The sequence below is a fragment of the Lycorma delicatula genome, chromosome 1 (assembly GCF_047948215.1).
Source record: "Lycorma delicatula isolate Av1 chromosome 1, ASM4794821v1, whole genome shotgun sequence".
Classification (NCBI taxonomy): Eukaryota; Metazoa; Arthropoda; class Insecta; order Hemiptera; family Fulgoridae; genus Lycorma; species Lycorma delicatula.
In genome coordinates, this window is record NC_134455.1 from 358,894,500 (window position 1) to 358,913,499 (window position 19,000).

At 30.7% G+C, this 19,000-nt stretch overlaps 1 protein-coding gene and 1 non-coding gene across 2 annotated transcripts in view; one reads left to right on the top strand and one right to left on the bottom strand.

The window, feature by feature from the left end:
* Positions 1-19,000, bottom strand: part of LOC142318424 (dehydrogenase/reductase SDR family member 11-like) — a 164,788-nt gene that overhangs the window by 83,240 nt on the left and 62,548 nt on the right. The window contains exon 3 of the mRNA XM_075355010.1: positions 768-897. Within this exon, the coding sequence (XP_075211125.1) occupies positions 768-897 (130 nt within the window). The remainder of the gene's footprint in view (positions 1-767; positions 898-19,000) is intronic.
* On the top strand, positions 10,108-10,216 carry LOC142318618 (U6atac minor spliceosomal RNA). Its single transcript, XR_012754991.1, has one exon. It is a non-coding gene; the product is annotated as a U6atac minor spliceosomal RNA (small nuclear RNA).

The following is a 19,000-nucleotide window of genomic DNA, read 5'->3' on the forward strand; positions in this document are numbered from 1 at the left end:
GGAAAACATTGTGTAGGCAGGCCACGTTTGGAATATGTAAAACAAATTGTTAGGGATGTAGGATGTGGAGGGTATACTGAAATGAAACGACTGGCACTAGATAGGGAATCTTGGAGAGCTGCATCAAACCAGTCAAATGACTGAAGGCAAAAAAAAAGTCAATCTAATGATTGTATTTCAAACAAAAACAGTGAATTAAAATTAAAAATTTTGAAATTTAAAAAAAAAAATTTAACTTGGTCTGAACTACTCGAATTGGCACGTGAGTGCGTAGGTATATCAAATGGAAAATTCTTGAATATTTACTACGAATTTTATTTTTTTTTTGCCTTACAATTTAGAAAAGGATATAAATATCTTATTTTGTGAAATTATTGTCTCAACTTGCAAGTAAACACTTGGTTCAGCGATCATTCAGTTCTACAAATAAGTTTTCTCTATATATACGTTTTAAAATTTTATGACTGTAATTTTTTTCTTAACTGTTATTTATTTTCCTTTATTCTAGTTTGAAAGCAAATAGAAATGCTCTGTAATTAATGTTCATTACTGAATAGGACAATTTAATATTATTTAATGATCATAAAACATCCACTCGCATTAAAGACAATTAAAACTGAAATATTTGTAATTTAGTAAATTACGTTTCTAAGTATTATCGAGTTGAGTTTGAGTGTTAGTTCAGTTAGTAATCAAATAAGGTTAATGTTTGGTTTAACAAGGTCAGCATGAACACTCGTGTCAGTAGTATCATTGTTCGTATTGACCTGTTGATGTTAATAATGTGGGCGTCCTCCGCTTGGCGCGCTTTCATCAATTTTACCGCCTCCCTGGCACAAATACAGGGCCCTAGCAGATTCACTTCTAGAACACGTCGCCATTCTTCCGTCCGACCTTCTGTAAAAGAAAAAAAAGAATAGACTTCAGAATTATAAGATTTTATGTGAAAACTTTATATGATCTATACTTAAATAGTTTTAAATTTAAAAGTGAAATTTTCATGACATATGTTATTTAAATTTTCTGATAATGTGAAATGATAAAAAACGATAAATAAATAATTGGTTTTTTTATTAATTTTTTTTCTTTTTAAAGTATATTTTATTATCAACCGTTACCTAAAGAAACATAAAAATATTAAATAATAAATTTCATATTAGAATGTTAATTAATATTTATTTAGGTGATATTAATTTAATTTTTACATTTCTTTTCTTTTTTAGTTTGGAACCTTTGCGTGGAAGCCTAGTTTTCTCTCTAAAAAAATATTTTGTGAACACCACGACTTACTTGTAGGCTTATTAAATTACATAAACAATTTGTTTTTAAATGAAAATTACATAATTTTTTTTTTCATTAATAACTTCTGATATTTTTTAACTTTTTTTTTGTTTTTATTGCTATTAGTGAATTATTATTTATCGTAACTTTTTTTTTACAATCAGAGAGATTAATAAATTAATTATTTAAAAAAAAAAAGTTAAAAACAAACGGAGATGAAATATGATTCGAACCGATGTGCCTCCCCCTTCATAGATCTAAATATTTCATTGATTAAAATTTCATTTGGTTATAACGCTGGAACGAATGAAAACAAATAAAACATATGATATATCGTTGAAAATTTCTCAATGAATGCTTATTACTGCAGTTAAGAAAAAGTCCAAAATCAAAAAAAAATGGATTTTGAACTTTTTTGGACACTTTTGGTTCAGTCGTTTGCAAACAAAAGGGGAGGTACACAATTAGACGTTACAACAGTCCTAAATACAAAATTTTAACATCCTACGGCTAATCATTTTTGAGTTATGCGAGATACATACGTACGTACAGACGTCACGCCGAAACTAGTCAAAGAGGATTAAGGGATGGTCAAAATGGATACTTCCTTTTCTTAATACAAGGAAGTAAAAAAAAAAAAAAAACAAATGTGCACAGAATATCAATTTCATTTCCAAATGTTTTCGTGGTATTCCTGTTACTTTATTTTAGATAATTTTTGTAATTCTGAAAAAATGCATGTCACATGTTTCAGTAGGCCTAAGTAAAATTTTTGATTAATAATATAAGTTTACTTTTGATTTGATTAGAGACGAAAGCAAAAAAAATTGGTGTATCAATTTTAAAATTTTATGGAATTATGAATCCTGAAAAATACCTTCTTAGCAATTTGTTTGTTTTTTTTAAGTTAAATAAACCATATTGCTTTTCCTTAGAGTAAGTTCTAATGTAAATCTTAACCATTAAACTATTTTCGTGCAATAAAAACGAAAACCACTCCAAATTACATCCGCTTCCTTCAAAGCTATTTTAAGACATACAAAATATTCATCAAACCTTCACTGGCTCAACTATTAAGGTGGATTTTCATCACTTTATTTTTGTGCATCATTCCGATATTTTTTTTTGTGGAGCTAGTTGATTATCGGGGTTTAAATGTTCCTTTCATTTGTTTCTATTTTCCTGTTATAATTGTAGTACTGTTTTTTTTTTTGAGATTGTAATTTACATTTTATTGTATTACTAGCTAAAGAGGCGTGCCGTAGGGATACCCTCTTCAGTTAGGCCCTCCAGGCAAGTTTCCCTGGCGGGCGGCGTCTCGGAATGGGATTATTAGGTGTTAAAAATTGATTACTTTTTTAACAAAGTTTTTTATTAAGTTACAACCCCTTAAATTTATTTGCTCCATCATTCGTGAAACAAAAAATACAAATAAGTTAGTACGTTTCCATATTTGCTTATTCACATCTGATTTATATTGTGTGATGCATGCTGTAGACCTATATTTGATGCTTAACAGTCGAAAAAGGTCATTTCATGTCAAGCATGTATAGATATGTCAGTGAGTCAAGTAATGAATAATTCAACGCGATAAATTTTTCCCAGTATGAGTTGGGCTCTTGGTATGACTTGCGGTGTTCTTAAGCTGTGGTAGTGGTTTTATCATACACATATAAAGATTGTTTCATAACTGATGCCTTAAATTTAGTTAAAGACGGAACTACTTTGATATTATTTTATTGAAGATCAATTTTTTTAGGTTTTGTGTGTGTGTGTGTGTGTGTGCGCGTGTGTGTGTTTTATTTCATTCCATATTAAACAATTTCATGAATTGTTTTAAGTAATTAATTCTTTATGAACTGGAACTTAATTATTTTTATAATTAAGTAAATATATCTGTACTATTTCACTTTACTTTCATTTATTAAAACATTTTGAATTATACTATGAATAAAAATCGGGCTTGTAAAATTCTCCAAATATTTTTTATTACGTTTGCGGAGAATTCACCACGAAAAGTCAGTAAAAACCAGTATCGAATACTGCTTACAAACATTTTGTTGGCTGTCTCTTGGGAGACCAACATAAATAATGGGCTCCGTATGTAGCATTCATTTAGTACTACATTAAACTAGCTCGGTGGTTAAAAGGAAAAAAATTGCATTTGCCTTTTGGTGAACCTATGATTTGAAGAGAGCCACTATGATGACTGCAATTTTTTCTTAAGAAATGGTACTGTTTTCAATTCAAACAATAAAAGAAGTATTGCACACCCAAATGTTTGTTTAGCTATGACAGGAGTACTTCATGGTGTTGATTTATCGATTCCGATCACTCCAACTTCTTGAGAAGAAATTTCTGATTCCCCAGAAGGCTCAACCGATGAGTACTCAACTTCAGTAGATATAAATTTTATTTCAGAAGAATCAAACACTGAACCTCACTTCATCACACAAGCAGAACAGAGCAACCTAATTTTTCACTTGTAATGGTCGAAAAAACTTACAGAACTCCTAGATTTAGGTCTTAAAAAATGGAATTTATTAAACAAGGATACTAAAATCTCAGTACATAGAAATCGAAACGAGAATGTACTGAAAGTTTTTTTTTGAAGAGGTTGTTTAATTTGTTCCTGCCATGTTGTTAGGGGGCTAATGTCTGAACCGGACATTGAATATGTTATTCATGATTTGCATTTATACATAGACTAATCAAAAAGGAGCTTAAAGGCAGTCTTGTTGCATAACTCGAATAAGTTTTCTTTTAACCCAGTAGCACATGCTGTAGGAATGAAAGAAACATATGAAAGTCAACAATTTTAAAAGCTATTAAATATGATGTAATCTTATGGTGAATTGCTGACCTGAAAGCAGTAGGGCTTCTTCTCTTGTTTTTGTGGATATTCGGGCTACAGATAATCACTACGCAGTTAAATATTAACCAAAAAGAAATCAGTTTACTCCAGAAAAGGAAAATGTTGTCAATATTCCCCTTGTCGAAGCAAATCGTGTTATTTTACGACCACTACACATAAAACTAGGCCTGATGAAGAATTCTGTAAAAGCATTAGATAAAATGGAGATGGCTTTAAATATTTAGCTGAGGTTTTGTCACAGTTAAGTGAAGCCAAATTAAAAGAGTAAATATTTTTCGGGCCGCAAATAAGAAAATTAATTAATGAAAATATATTTGACAGCAAACTTAATTCTAAAGAACTAGCAGATTGGAAGTCAATCAAAGATGTCGTTACTGGTTTTCTTGGAAATAAAAAATCAGAAAACCATGATCAGCATATAAATAAACTCTTAGTGAACTACAAAAATTTAGGGTGCAGAATGTCATTGAAAATTCATTTCTTACATTCTCATTTGGATTTTATCCTTTTAAACTCGGGTGGCATCAGCGATGAACAAGGAGAAAGTTTTCACCAAGATATATTGCAGATGGAAGAACGTTATCAAGGCAGATGGGATAAATCTATGATGTGTGGTCTACTGCCGGATGTTAGAAAGAGAAGACCACTGAACACAAAAGGAAATCAAGATAAAAGATTAAGATAAACGTAAATGTCTGAAAATAAAGATAGGAATTTCAATTGTAATTATTATTTTTATATTCTATTAAGAAGTTTCTCGATATTTTAAAGGGTTATAACTAAAAATCTGAGGGTGATATAAACTGATTTCATTTTAAACTCAATATAAAAAATACTTTATATTCATCTACTTTTATCTCAGTTTATTTTTTTTTTTTTATTGTTGATCAGTGTTATCAATGATATTTGTTAATATTACTACAATCATTGAATGAAACGATTTATATATTAATTGAATTATATTAAATATTCCATACACATACGTTGTCTCTCTCTACAAATCTTAACCACTTAGTAATAAAAACTGGTTGAATAGGCTGTAGGTTTTTTAGATCGAAAAAAATTTCAGTAGAAATCTTAATTCAGTAATTGAATGACATTTGAAAGAAAAATTATTTTTCCTTAATTTTCAACTACTCTAGGCGGGAATAAAATCGTAAAATGATGACCAAGAAGAATAGTACGATAATAGAATTTTCTTACGTATTTTAAGGGTGCTAGAGAAAGAGTGTTAAAGTCTGAGTGAGAAAAAAGTGAAGAGGTATATATTAGGGTGAGGAACTGTAAAACGGAGCGGTAAAAAGAAAGGGAAAGTGAAAAGAAGGTGTGAGTGTGCGCACGCGCGGAAACAGTGGAGGAACTATGAGGCTGACAGAGTGGTAAAGAGAAAAATGAAAGAAAAAGCGCTCACTTGTCTAGTAGTACAGATTAGTAATTACAATAAACGAAGTAAATTCCAGTAAAAACCAAATCTCAACCAATACCATTTATAAAATATAAATAAAATATAAAATATAAAAGAACACTACTAATTACATTTTAAAATACATATATAATTTAAATAGTTACATATATCATATTACACTATTAATATGTAATTAGATGTAAAAGAATTGAAATAAATATTGTTTTTTTTTTTTTTTTTTGTCTTCAGTCATTTGACTGGTTTGATGCAGCTCTCCAAGATTCCCTATCTAGTGCTAGTCGTTTCATTTCAGTATACCCTCTACATCCTACATCCCTAACAATTTGTTTTACATATTCCAAACGTGGCCTGCCTACACAATTTTTCCCTTCTACCTGTCCTTCCAAAATTAAAGCGACTATTCCATGATGCCTTAGTATGTGGCCTATAAGTCTGTCTCTTCTTTTAACTATATTTTTCCAAATGCTTCTTTCTTCATCTATTTGCCGCAATACCTCCTCATTTGTCACTTTATCCACCCATCTGGTTTTTAACATTCTCCTATAGCACCACATTTCAAAAGCTTCTAACCTTTTCTTCTCAGATACTCCGATTGTCCAAGTTTCACTTCCATATAAAGCGACACTCCAAACATACACTTTCAAAAATCTTTTCCTGACATTTAAATTAATTTTTGATGTAAACAACTTATATTTCTTACTGAAGGCTCGTTTAGCTTGTGCTATTCGGCATTTTATATCGCTCCTGCTTCGTCCATCTTTAGTAATTCTACTTCCCAAATAACAAAATTCTTCTACCTCCATAATCTTTTCTCCTCCTATTTTCACATTCAGTGGTCCATCTTTGTTATTTCTACTACATTTCATTACTTTTGTTTTGTTCTTGTTTATTTTCATGCGATAGTTCTTGCGTAGGACTTCATCTATGCCGTTCATTGTTTCTTCTAAATCCTTTTTATTCTCGGCTAGAATTACTATATCATCAGCAAATCGTAGCATCTTTATCTTTTCACCTTGTACTGTTACTCCGAATCTAAATTGTTCTTTAACATCATTAACTGCTAGTTCCATGTAAAGATTAAAAAGTAACGGAGATAGAGAACATCCTTGTCGGACTCCCTTTCTTATTATGGCTTCTTTCTTATGTTCTTCAATTGCTACTGTTGCTGTTTGGTTCCTGTACATGTTAGCAATTGTTCTTCTATCTCTGTATTTGAACCCTAATTTTTTTAAAATGCTGAACATTTTATTCCAGTCTACGTTATCGAATGCCTTTTCTAGGTCTATAAACGCCAAGTATGTTGGTTTGTTTTTCTTTAATCTTCCTTCTACTATTAATCTGAGGCCTAAAATTGCTTCCCTTGTCCCTATACTTTTCCTGAAACCAAATTGGTCTTCTCCTAACACTTCCTCCACTCTCCTCTCAATTCTTCTGTATAGAATTCTAGTTAAGATTTTTGATGCATGACTAGTTAAACTAATTGTTCTGTATTCTTCACACTTATCTGCCCCTGACTTCTTTGGTATCATTACTATAACACTTTTTTTGAAGTCTGACGGAAATTCCCCTTTTTCATAAATATTACACACCAGTTTGTATAATCGATCAATCGCCTCCTCCCCTGCACTGCGCAGTAATTCTACAGGTATTCCGTCTATTCCAGGAGCCTTTCTGCCATTTAAATCTTTTAATGCTCTCTTAAATTCAGATCTCAGTATTGTTTCTCCCATTTCATCCTCCTCAACTTCCTCTTCTTCCTCTATAAAACCATTTTCTAATTCATTTCCTCCGTATAACTCTTCAATATATTCCACCCATCTATCGACTTTACCTTTCGTATTATATATAGGTGTACCATCTTTGTTTAACACATTATTAGATTTTAATTTATGTACCCCAAAATTTTCCTTAACTTTCCTGTATGCTCCGTCTATTTTACCAATGTTCATTTCTCTTTCCACTTCTGAACACTTTTCTTTAATCCACTTTTCTTTCGCCAGTTTGCACTTCCTGTTTATAGCATTTCTTAATTGCCGATAGTTCCTTTTACTTTCTTCATCACTAGCATTCATATATTTTCTACGTTCATCCATCAGCTGCAATATATCGTCTGAAACCCAAGGTTTTCTACCAGTTCTCTTTATTCCGCCTAAGTTCGCTTCTGCTGATTTAAGAATTTCGTTTTTAACATTCTCCCATTCTTCTTCTACATTTTCTATCTTATCTTTTTTACTCAGACCTCTAGCGATGTCCTCCTCAAAAATCTTCTTTACCTCCTCTTCCTCAAGCTTCTCTAAATTCCACCGATTCATCTGACACCTTTTCTTCAGGTTTTTAAACCCCAATCTACATTTCATTATCACCAAATTATGGTCGCTATCAATGTCTGCTCCAGGGTAAGTTTTGCAGTCCACGAGTTGATTTCTAAATCTTTGCTTAACCATGATATAATCTATCTGATACCTTGCAGTATCGCCTGGCTTTTTCCAAGTGTATATTCTTCTATTATGATTTTTAAATTGGGTGTTGGCAATTACTAAATTATACTTCGTGCAAAACTCTATAAGTCGGTCCCCTCTTTCATTCCTTTTGCCCAGCCCGTATTCACCCACTATATTTCCTTCCTTGCCTTTTCCAATGCTTGCATTCCAATCTCCAACTATTATTAAATTTTCATCTCCTTTTACGTGTTTAATTGCTTCATCAATCTCTTCGTATACACATTCTACCTCATCATCATCATGGGCGCTTGTAGGCATATAGACGTTAACAATCGTTGTCGGTTTAGGTTTTGAATTTATCCTTATTACAATGACTCTATCGCTATGCGTCTTGAAATACTCCACTCTCCTCCCTATTTTCTTGTTCATCACGAAACCTACTCCTGCCTGCCCATTATTTGACGCTGAGTTAATTACTCTAAAGTCACCCGACCAAAAGTCGCCTTCCTCTTCCCACCGAACCTCACTAATTCCTACTATATCCACGTTTACCCTATCCATTTCCCTTTTTAAATTCTCTAGCCTACCAACCTTTTTTAAGCTTCTAACATTCCACGCTCCGACTCGTAGAATGTTATTTTTTACTTTTCTGGTGACCCCTTCCTTAGTAGTCCCCACCCGGAGATCCGAACGGGGGACTATTTTACCTCCGGAATATTTTACCAAGGAAGGCGCCTCCATTATTGCTTTTGAAAATGCAGAGCCACATTTTCTTGGAAAAAAAAAACAGCTGTAGTTTTCCATTGCTTTCAGCTGCGCAGTACTCAGAGGACTGAGTGATGTTGATATGGCCGTTTAAGTCGTCCTGACTCACGCCCCTAACAACTACTGAAAGAGCTGCTGCCCTCTTTCAGGAATCATTCCTTAGTCTGGCTCTCAACAGATACCTCTCCGATATGGTTGCACCTTCGGTCCAGCTACTCTGTATCCCTGAGCACTCAAGCCCCCTCACCAACGGCAAGTAATATTGTTTATAGCTTGTTTAGAAATATTTTATGTTGCATTCGTAATGTTATATTACTAAACGAAGTACAGGTGTTAATCGTTTCTTAAATACACGCAATATAATTATCAAACTTTTATCAGTAACGTAGGGTAAAATTATGTTACTTTTTTAATACAAAGTAGAACATTTTTAACTTCGTAATGATCAAAATATAAATTAAAAAGTATTACAAAAGTTCTCAAAATGGACTTGTTTGAAATGTTAATAGCCATATATATCAAATGAAAACAGGTATTACATTGTTTATATTTAAAGAGGGCTGACCAAAAATTCGCATCAAATCAAATTTTAAATTAATAGGGGGTCGTCTTAATCAAAATTGTCACCACCTCGGTGCACGGGCGCTCGAAATCACTCTGCGTTAAACACATCTCTCTCCTGCCAGCCCGTAAGGCAAGCAGACCCCTAACCCTTCATATAGTTGTATCGCGCCTAGATAAATCGAAATAAAACAATACTAACATCCGCGCCAATAAACCGCTGGTGCCATGAACTCAAGACACCTCCTAGACACCCTTCTATGCTCAGAAGAAAGATACGACAAAAAGAAGAAGAAGAAGAAAAAGAAGGAAGAACACAAGACAACAGTCTGTCTCTCACCCGTCTAGTTCTCGCCAGAACTAACGGCTTTTTATAAGGTTAGCTAGAAGAAATGAGAGGCAAACACCACAAATCCTTACTAACCGTCCCAACTCCACTTTTCTACTGACCGGGACAGCTCTGAGATATAAGGTCCCAGAACAATCCAACCAAACTCATTTCACCCCACTCTAGGCCGAAAGAGAGCGCGTAACGGAAGATAGACTTATTAGCACATTGCTCCGCCGGGTCCTTACCGTAAAAACCCTCCACTGGATCGGAACACAATCCAAATTTTACAAAACGAATCAACGCCATCTGCTATTAATAACCCTCCAGTGTAATAGAATCACCCAGCAGCTAAGGACGCAAGTCCGTATACTGCGAAAAGTAGGAGGGTATTGTACCCTCCGACATCCTTGCGTTCCATTGCTACATTGTGTTTTAAGAAAGGAAAGAATGTTAAAACTCCCTTAGACAAGGATGAAAAACATTTATATTAGTTACGGCACAACTGTGTTCTACGCAGTTCTTAACCCCCAATTTTTTTTTTGTAATTTCACCTAATTATTGTTGGCGTTTGGTGGTAATTCTAACCATTAATAACGAAAAAAAAATTATTTTGTTATTATACTGCAAGTTACGAAACATTTTTAGTTCAGCTGCTGTGTTCTAATTACAAAAAGAAAAAAAACAAATAGCAGCTGTACACCTAAGTGATATTAAATTATCTTAGTTAAAGGTGATGATGAGCCCACCAAGCTGGTCAAGTGGTTTAAAAATTCTGATTGGACACCACATGACTTCCTTGAACGCTTATTAAATAATTACATATACATATTTTTTTTTAAATGAAAGTACATAAAATTTTATTTCATTAAAACTTCTGATATTTTTTAATATATTTTCTTTATTTTTTTTTATGAATTATTATTTATCGTAAAGTTTTCTTAGAATCAGAGGATAATAAAAATTAATAAATCAAAATATCTGAATAAAAAAAAAAGTTAAAAAGGAAAAAGATGAAGTCTGATTTTACCGATGTGCCTTTTCCTTGTAAGATCCAAATATTTCATTAAATAAAATTTTATTTGGCTATAACTCTGGAACCAATGAAAATGAGTACCACTTATGATAAAGCTCTCAATGAGGGCTTATTCTGTGGTTAAAAAAATTCCAACATCCTATATTTTTGGGGGATTTTGGGCTTTTATGGAAACTTCTGGTTCATTTGATTGTAATAAAAAGGGGAGATGCACAATTAGATTTCAAAACAGTCCTAAATCCAAAATTTCAACATCCTACGGTTTTTGAGTTATGCGAGATACGTACGTATATAAAGAAGTAACGCCGAAACTAGATAAAATGGATCCAGGGATGGTCAAAATTAATAATTCCGTTGAAATCTGAAAACCAACATTTTTCCCGATCATAATACTTCATTTAATTCGTACAAGGAAGTAAAAATGTACGTGACATGTAAAAGTTGAATCGTTTATAATATAACCAAAAAGTATTTTCTCTTACAATGTAGCCCACCATAAATGCACATTTGTGGTTGCTTACATATTTCAATCTGACTTAAGTTCACTGTTTTTTCTCTCATTGTTAATCCATGTTACGATGAATGTTATTATTTCAATGGCAGGCATTAGCGTGTTCAAGTATTCTCTCTATATATATATATATATATATATATATAGATAAATAAATTGTTACTAACACACATTTAAAAATCCTTTCTTTTAACCCACAATACCAGAACTAATGCATAAAAAATACAGTTATAATGAAACTAATTTTCTTCCCCGATAGAGTGAAAGAAAATATCCTTGCTAAGAATTCTACTACGCAGCTACCTGTTTTTTTTTTTCGCCTGTTAACTAATGAGATTACAGTAAAACTGTAAAATAACGAGAAGTCATCTTCCTTTTCTTTCTTTGATTATTTTAATGAGAGATCATAACTATTCTTCTCTTTAGTAACCTTAAAAACATTACCGTGCGTACCTTTGTAAAGAAAAAAAACCTGTCGCGAAATACCGTGAACAACATTTTTCATCAGAGGTATTTTTAAAAATATATAATTAGAAGTTTATTAAAAGTACTTTAAATATTAAAGAATAAAATAAAAACAAGAATAATTAATAATTACAAAGTCATGACGAATTATATATTACTGTACCATGTTAAATTAAATTAAATAGATCATTTTAAATACTAACAAGAGATAAATATTTAAAATTATAAAACACGGCTGCTAAAAAAGAAACACAGTGAAAGGATTTTTCCGTCACACGGATTTTTCTGATTCACGGCTTACACACACAACTTAATTTAAAATATTTATCATATTATTTATTTTTATTTAATTCAATGATTCTAATTAAAACGCGCGCGCATACCGTGTTTAATTCACGCGGTTGTGGCAGTACTTGCTGCCACTTAAAATACTTTTTAAACTTTAAATATTATTAATTTAACTACAGCTTAACTGCGATGGTACAACATAGCAGACAACTACAACAACAGCTTTAATATAAAATAATTCAATAGTATGCGAGTGACAATTTTTCATATAGTATTTCTTTCTTTTTCCTGTTTAGCCTCCGGTAATTACCTTTCATTTAATACTTTATTTATTTTATTTAATAGAGGATGAATGAGGATGATATGTATGAATGTAAATGAAGTGTAGTCTTGTACAGTCTCAGTTCGACCATTCCTGGGATGTGTAGTTAATTGAAACCCAACTACCAAAAAACACCGGTATCGACCATCTAGTATTCAAATCCGTGTAAAAATAACTGACTTTACTAGGATTTGAACGCTGGAACTCTCGACTTCCAAATCAGCTGATTTGGGAAGACGCGTTCACTGCTATACCAGGCCGGTGGTCTAGTGGTCATGATATATATAGTATTTGTACAAGTATAATTCTTTTTTTCTAATTTTTTAAGTTTATTTAAAGAAAAAATATATATAAAAGTATATATTTATAGAGCCTATTAACACTCATGGTAACGTAAGAATTCCAACGCAGTGTCATGCATCTAAATCCTTTCCGCTGTTGAGCTGCTTCGGTGAAACAAACATTCAAACAAACTCCCTAAAAATACAATACAAGTCCCTTTTGAGCAGTTGTGTAATTACACTTGTAACACAAAAGCTTCATTCCTATGAGATACGAGGTTTCCGAATCATCAGAATGGTGTGCTGAGATGCGAATTATTCAAAAACCACTCTTTCATGCGATATATATTTTTAATTTTTTTTAATCAATTTAAACATATACAGCATATTTATAAAATGGTGAGCTGGCTATTTTTTTGGATTCTACTTGTAAAACTAAACAAAAATATCCTTAGGAAAAATGACAATTTCTCCTTTGTTCTTCTACTGTCTGCTATTATGTTATTTTTATATAAACATGTATACCTCAAGTTTAGATAGGGTAATCACATTAATATTTGGTAAGCGTCCTGGTTTTAATATTAAAAAAAATCAGGACTTATATATGTGATCAAATTACAAAATGGTGGCCATGTTATTTTTCAAACCGTTATATCTCCATAAATATTAGTTTTATCAAAATTTATGTCATTTATTAAAATATTACGTCTTTTATTTTGAACAAAATGACATTTTATTTTTTTAAATCTGATAACAAATGGTCGAGTTATGGTAGAAAATGTATGTTGTAATTTTGGTGTTTGTTTTCATGTCCTCCGCTTTACACTCAATTCGATGAAATATTAATTGTTTTTATTTATTGTTAATTCTAGTATTGTAAATTAGTATCAAATTAGCATTAATTTTCTCACAATAATAGACCTAATAATTATGACACAAAATTACAACATTAATTTTCTCCCATAACTCGACAAATTGTTAATCGATTTAAAAAAAATTTAATGTCATTTTGTTCAAAATAAAAGTATTAATATTTTTAGCAAATAACATAGATTTTGTTAAAACTGATATTTATGGAGATATAACGGATTGAAAACTAAAAATGGCCGCCATTGTGCAATTTTCTCATGTATTAATGTCGTGATTTTTTGCTAATTTTAAAACTTTATTACAAAGATGCTTACCAAATATTAATGTGATTCCTCTATCCGAACTTTTTATATAAACATAACAAAATTGCGGACAGTCAGAGAGTACAAACTAGAAATCGCCATTTTTCCTAAGGAAATTTTTCTTTAGTTTTACAAGTACAATACGAAAAAGTACAATCAGCCCACTATTTTAAAAACACTACATATACAGCCTACGACATTCATGGTAACGTAAGGATTTCAACTTGGAGTCATGCATCGAAATCGGTTTAGCCGTTGAGTTTCTTCGGTGGAACAAATATGCGTACACCCTAAATAAAATACACTCCTTTTTTTGGCTAAAAAACACAACGGGTAATCATTTTTAAATATTAAAATGTAAATTTTTATTCTTATTTTTCCTGTTTCTTCCATTAATTTTGTTCTGAATTTATTTCTTAAAATTTAATTAAAAAAGAAAGAAAACGTTTGTTAAGAGCTTCATCATTTTATAGGTTTCGTAAAATTTTTTTTGTGAACTCTCTTTCTTTATTATGATTACCGTATACTGTACCTTTTATGGCCGCTTCCAAAAAAATCTACCTTGTAAAATACCAAAGAAAGTGATTTTCTCTTTAAAAGAAAGAATCCAACTAATGAAATAAAAATTACAAACTGAAAGAAGTTTTTGTTTTTAAAACATTTTCATTATTGTCACTGTGAATATACACCACAAAATACATGTATAAGTTTAGGTCACTTCGAAATATCAATTTTTTATTACAGATATAGCAGGAGTAGGAAGAGTAGTAGAATAAAATACTAGTAGTAGTAAAATACTAGTATTAAAAACTAGTAAATAAAATTATTAGTAAATAAAATTTAGTAACTAAAATACTAGTAAAAAACTAGTAGTAGTAAAATACTAGTAATAAAATAGTAGTAGAATTAATACTGCTTAGCTGAAGGTGAGTTGAAGAATGTGATAAAAAATAAACACTATTCTAGAGTAAAAAAATACCATTTTAAAAAGATTAGTAGTACCACCACACTATTGTTAGTGGCTGACAACCATAATAATAGTTTTTCCAGAACAAATTAAAATAACACAACGTTATCCAGTTAGTTGTTGCAAATTTGAAAATTCACTAATTTGATATCTGCCCATTGGCTTTTTTACAGTAGTCTAAATTAATGTCACAAACCGAAATCTTAAAGGTAAATTGATAATTTTTTTTTCCGTAGCTTTATATATATATATATATATATATATATATATTAAATGAACACAATTGAAAGTATGATAAAAACATTAACAAAATGAACATCACGGAACTTCACAAAAGTTACCCTTTCCCTATTACCCTTTCTCCCTTTTTTCTTCCTCTTTTTTCTTTCTCCTTCGCTATTTTCTTATTCCCAGTTTACTTTTTACCATATTCCCTTTCCCTATCATCTATTTTCTCCTTTCCCTTTTCTCGTTTTACCCTTTTCATATCCCTTTCCCTTTAATTCCAACATCTCTCTCTTATTTTCTTTCCTCCTTCCTCTTTCTTCCTTTTCTTTTATCTCTTTTCCCCTTTTCATTTCCCCGTTTTCCCCTTTCTTTCTTTTCTCCATTTTCCCTTCTTCCCTATTACCTTTTTCTATTTTTCCCTTTTCCGATTTTTTTCATCTTTCCCTTTACGATTTTTTTCTTTCTCCCTTTTTTCCTCACGCGTAAATCGGTTCAGTGGTTTTTTTAGTCTACAGCAGAGACATATAAAAAACATGAAAATGTAATCGTAAAATATTTATTATAGCGTGTGTTGTTTTACGTCCATCAGATATCTCTGTCTTTCAAAAAAGCACGTTTTTACCTGTTACAGGTGTGACATCTTAGGAATATAAATAGTAGGTATATAAAACCACGCGCGTACTCGAATGCAACATTGTGTCATAATTTCAAAGTAGTCGGTGAAGTACTTTTGGAAATTTAAGATTTTGAACAAACGAAAATTTACATTTTTTTATATATATATATATATATATATATATTTATTTATATATATATTCTTCTTATCTACTATTAAAATTTAGTCATCTTTATTGAATCTTTCCCTCAAAATTATTACACTAAAACCAGTCTAACAGGTTTTATATTGAACGTTTATATGTTTTAGTATTTTTCGATAAATAATTATCTTGATTGTTTTTTTTTTAAATAGAGTTTTATTAATTTTCATAAAAGTTATGTAAATGTTTGTTCTTTACTTTTTTTTATTCCTTGTATATGTTAAAATATAACCATCCATATTTACAATGCAATCTAAAAAAAAAAATAACTGTTGTTAATGAAGCTTATGTAATAGTTAAGTATAAGGCTAATTTTTTCGTTTCAGTAAAAAATTCAACTAGCTGGTGAAAGCTTTTGAGATCCTTCAATGAAATGCAAAATGCTAAAGCGTTTACCGGATAATAATCTTTCTAGAGAACGGGAGTGAATCCTCTGTCGTATGTCTAGCAGTTGCATTATAATCTAACTTTTGGTTTTTAATGGTTTTCAATACCATTTTGTTATTATTTTTAAATTTTATTTTTGGTGTTTTATTGTTCTATTTAAGTTATTCTTGTACATTTGTTTAGAAATCATTAATAGATATTGAATATTATTTTTTTATAAACAATAGTTTTTTTTCAAATTACTGTATTAGCTGTATGGTAAAGATTAAAATATATTCAAATAAATTTACCCTTATCTTAACTCATTTTGTTCTTCCATAATACAATCATAAACTAAAAACTCTTTATTGTGGATAATCTTTTCACATACGAATACAAAAACTACTTTTATTTTAACTTCAAAATTTCTTTCTCTTGTTAAAATATAAAAAGAAAGCCGTTTCTATCTCCTGTACTTTTTATTTAACAGTTATTTTACAAAATATTGGTTTATCGTAATAAAACACTTAAATCCTCAACCACTGTCCTCTAAATTTTAGTGCGTCTCGGACAAAATTACCCAACTTAGTCCAGTCCTTCCCATTTAATATACAAATGATATTCTACATCCCTAATTCATTTCTTCCGTACCAGAAGAACCTAATATTCCCGAGAATTCGACAGGTAGAAAATATACAATAGTTTTCTTCTTTTGAGCATTAAATTGGGACAATATGCGTCCCTCCCTACGTGGCATTCTGTTTAAGGGTAGCAACCCACCTCTTCCTGTGAATACAGTATTAATACATTTTTTTATATAGATTATTTATGTAGTCCCTTTTACCTAAATTTAAATTTATGGTAATAACGTCATTCCACGCCAACCTGCCTGTCCTCTCAAAATATACTTTTCTGCATTTCTCATTCATTTTCTCTGCAGTAATGCTAAACTGAATTTTCCATCTACTTCTTACCATAACTAACCCTAATTCCTAACAATAGTCATCCACTCTTTGTACCATCCCACGTCTCTGTCCGCTATAAATATACGTAAACCTATTGGATTCCCTGCTGTCGGGAAGGTTCGTTTTTCAGTATACTTAAAATGCAATTTTAATGCTTGTATACAGATAAGTTGACAGATGGTTACAAAAATTAAAATATGATTAAGATTATTACTCGTTAACCCAAATACCTTCTTAAGAAAAAGATTTGCACGTATTCCAATTCTTTTTCTCCTTTTTAATTCCAAAACTTTCCTCCATATAAAACTATTGTCCTACAAGCAAAATCACTCTCCGATTTTCTGATATCGGAACATAATCAATTTGAAAATGGTTTAACGCTTGTCGAGGTTTTTATTGCCTATTCAAAAAAAAAACTTGTAAATAATAGGTTATAATAAAACCATAGGTAAGAAACATATAAAACACAAAATACCTTTTTTTAATTGCTACAGCCTAAATGATATTACCTATCTCATTTCTTAATTGTAAAATAAATAAATAAAATAATTATTAAACGATCAAAACCTATTTTTTTATTAAATGAATCTATTTATTTTTTAAAAATCCTTACGTCACTTTGATAGTTTAATTTGATTAATTGTGGTAATAAAGTGAAACTTACAATTAATTAATTGTTTTGTTAAACATCTCCGCATAAGCTAGTACACATACGACACCAAAGTTTGTTATGCGGATGACATTAAATAATATTTTGCCTAATTGGGATTCAAACTCCAAATTTCCAGATGAAAGATCTATTTTATTCGAATTTACTAACAAATTTTTTTTGTCTATTACGATCTGACATTTACTGTATACTCTTTCATATACTTACATTTTTAATTACAAACATTGAATTTTTAGCAATTTAAAAATAAAACAAAAAAAAAAAAACAGATTTAATTTTCAAATAAAAACTTTACAGAAATTTATTTTCATTCTTTTAACTGTCACTATCCGAGAAAAAACGGAACTTTAAAAAAAATATTTATTTGAAAAATTCAATCTAATATCTTAAATAGGTAATGAGAAAATGGTGTTCAAATCTTTTAAAGAAAACAAACAAGGGAACTGCATTAAACAAACTGTTTTCAAATGAGTTACAAAAAAAAAACACAAAAAAACAATCAATCTTATACGAGTCAGTTTTTATATGTGACGAGTAAACTATAAACAAGTTAATCCACTTTCAAATAAAATTCAGGAATAAAGTGAGTTTTTTTGTTTAAAGTTGTATATAAATTCCTAAAATGAAAATAATTTTATTGCATGGTTTAAATATTTTTATTTACCGGCTTTCGTAATTTTTTTTTTCAAATGAATGAAGACAAATTTTATTAATTTTATCAATAAAAAATCTTTAATTGCTCCCAAAAGGATAATTTTTTTTTTGTCTTCAGTCATTTGACTGGTTTGATGCAGCTCCATAAGATTCCCTATCTAGTGCTAGTGGTTTCATTTCAGTATACCCTCTACATCCTACATCCCTAACAATTTGTTTTACATATTCCAAACGTGGCCTGCCTACACAATTTTTCCCTTCTACCTGTCCTTCCAATATTAAAGCGACTATTCCAGGATGCCTTATTATGTGGCCTATAAGTCTGTCTCTTCTTTTAACTATATTTTTCCAAATGCTTCTTTCTTCATCTGTTTGCCGCAATACCTCTTCATTTGTCACTTTATCCATCCATCTGATTTTTAACATTCTCCTACAGCACCACATTTCAAAAGCTTCTAATCTTTTCTTCTCAGATACTGCGATTGTTCAAGTTTCACTTCCATATAAAGCGACACTCCAAACATACACTTTCGAAAATATTTTCCTGACATTTAAATTAATTTTTGATGTAAACAATTTA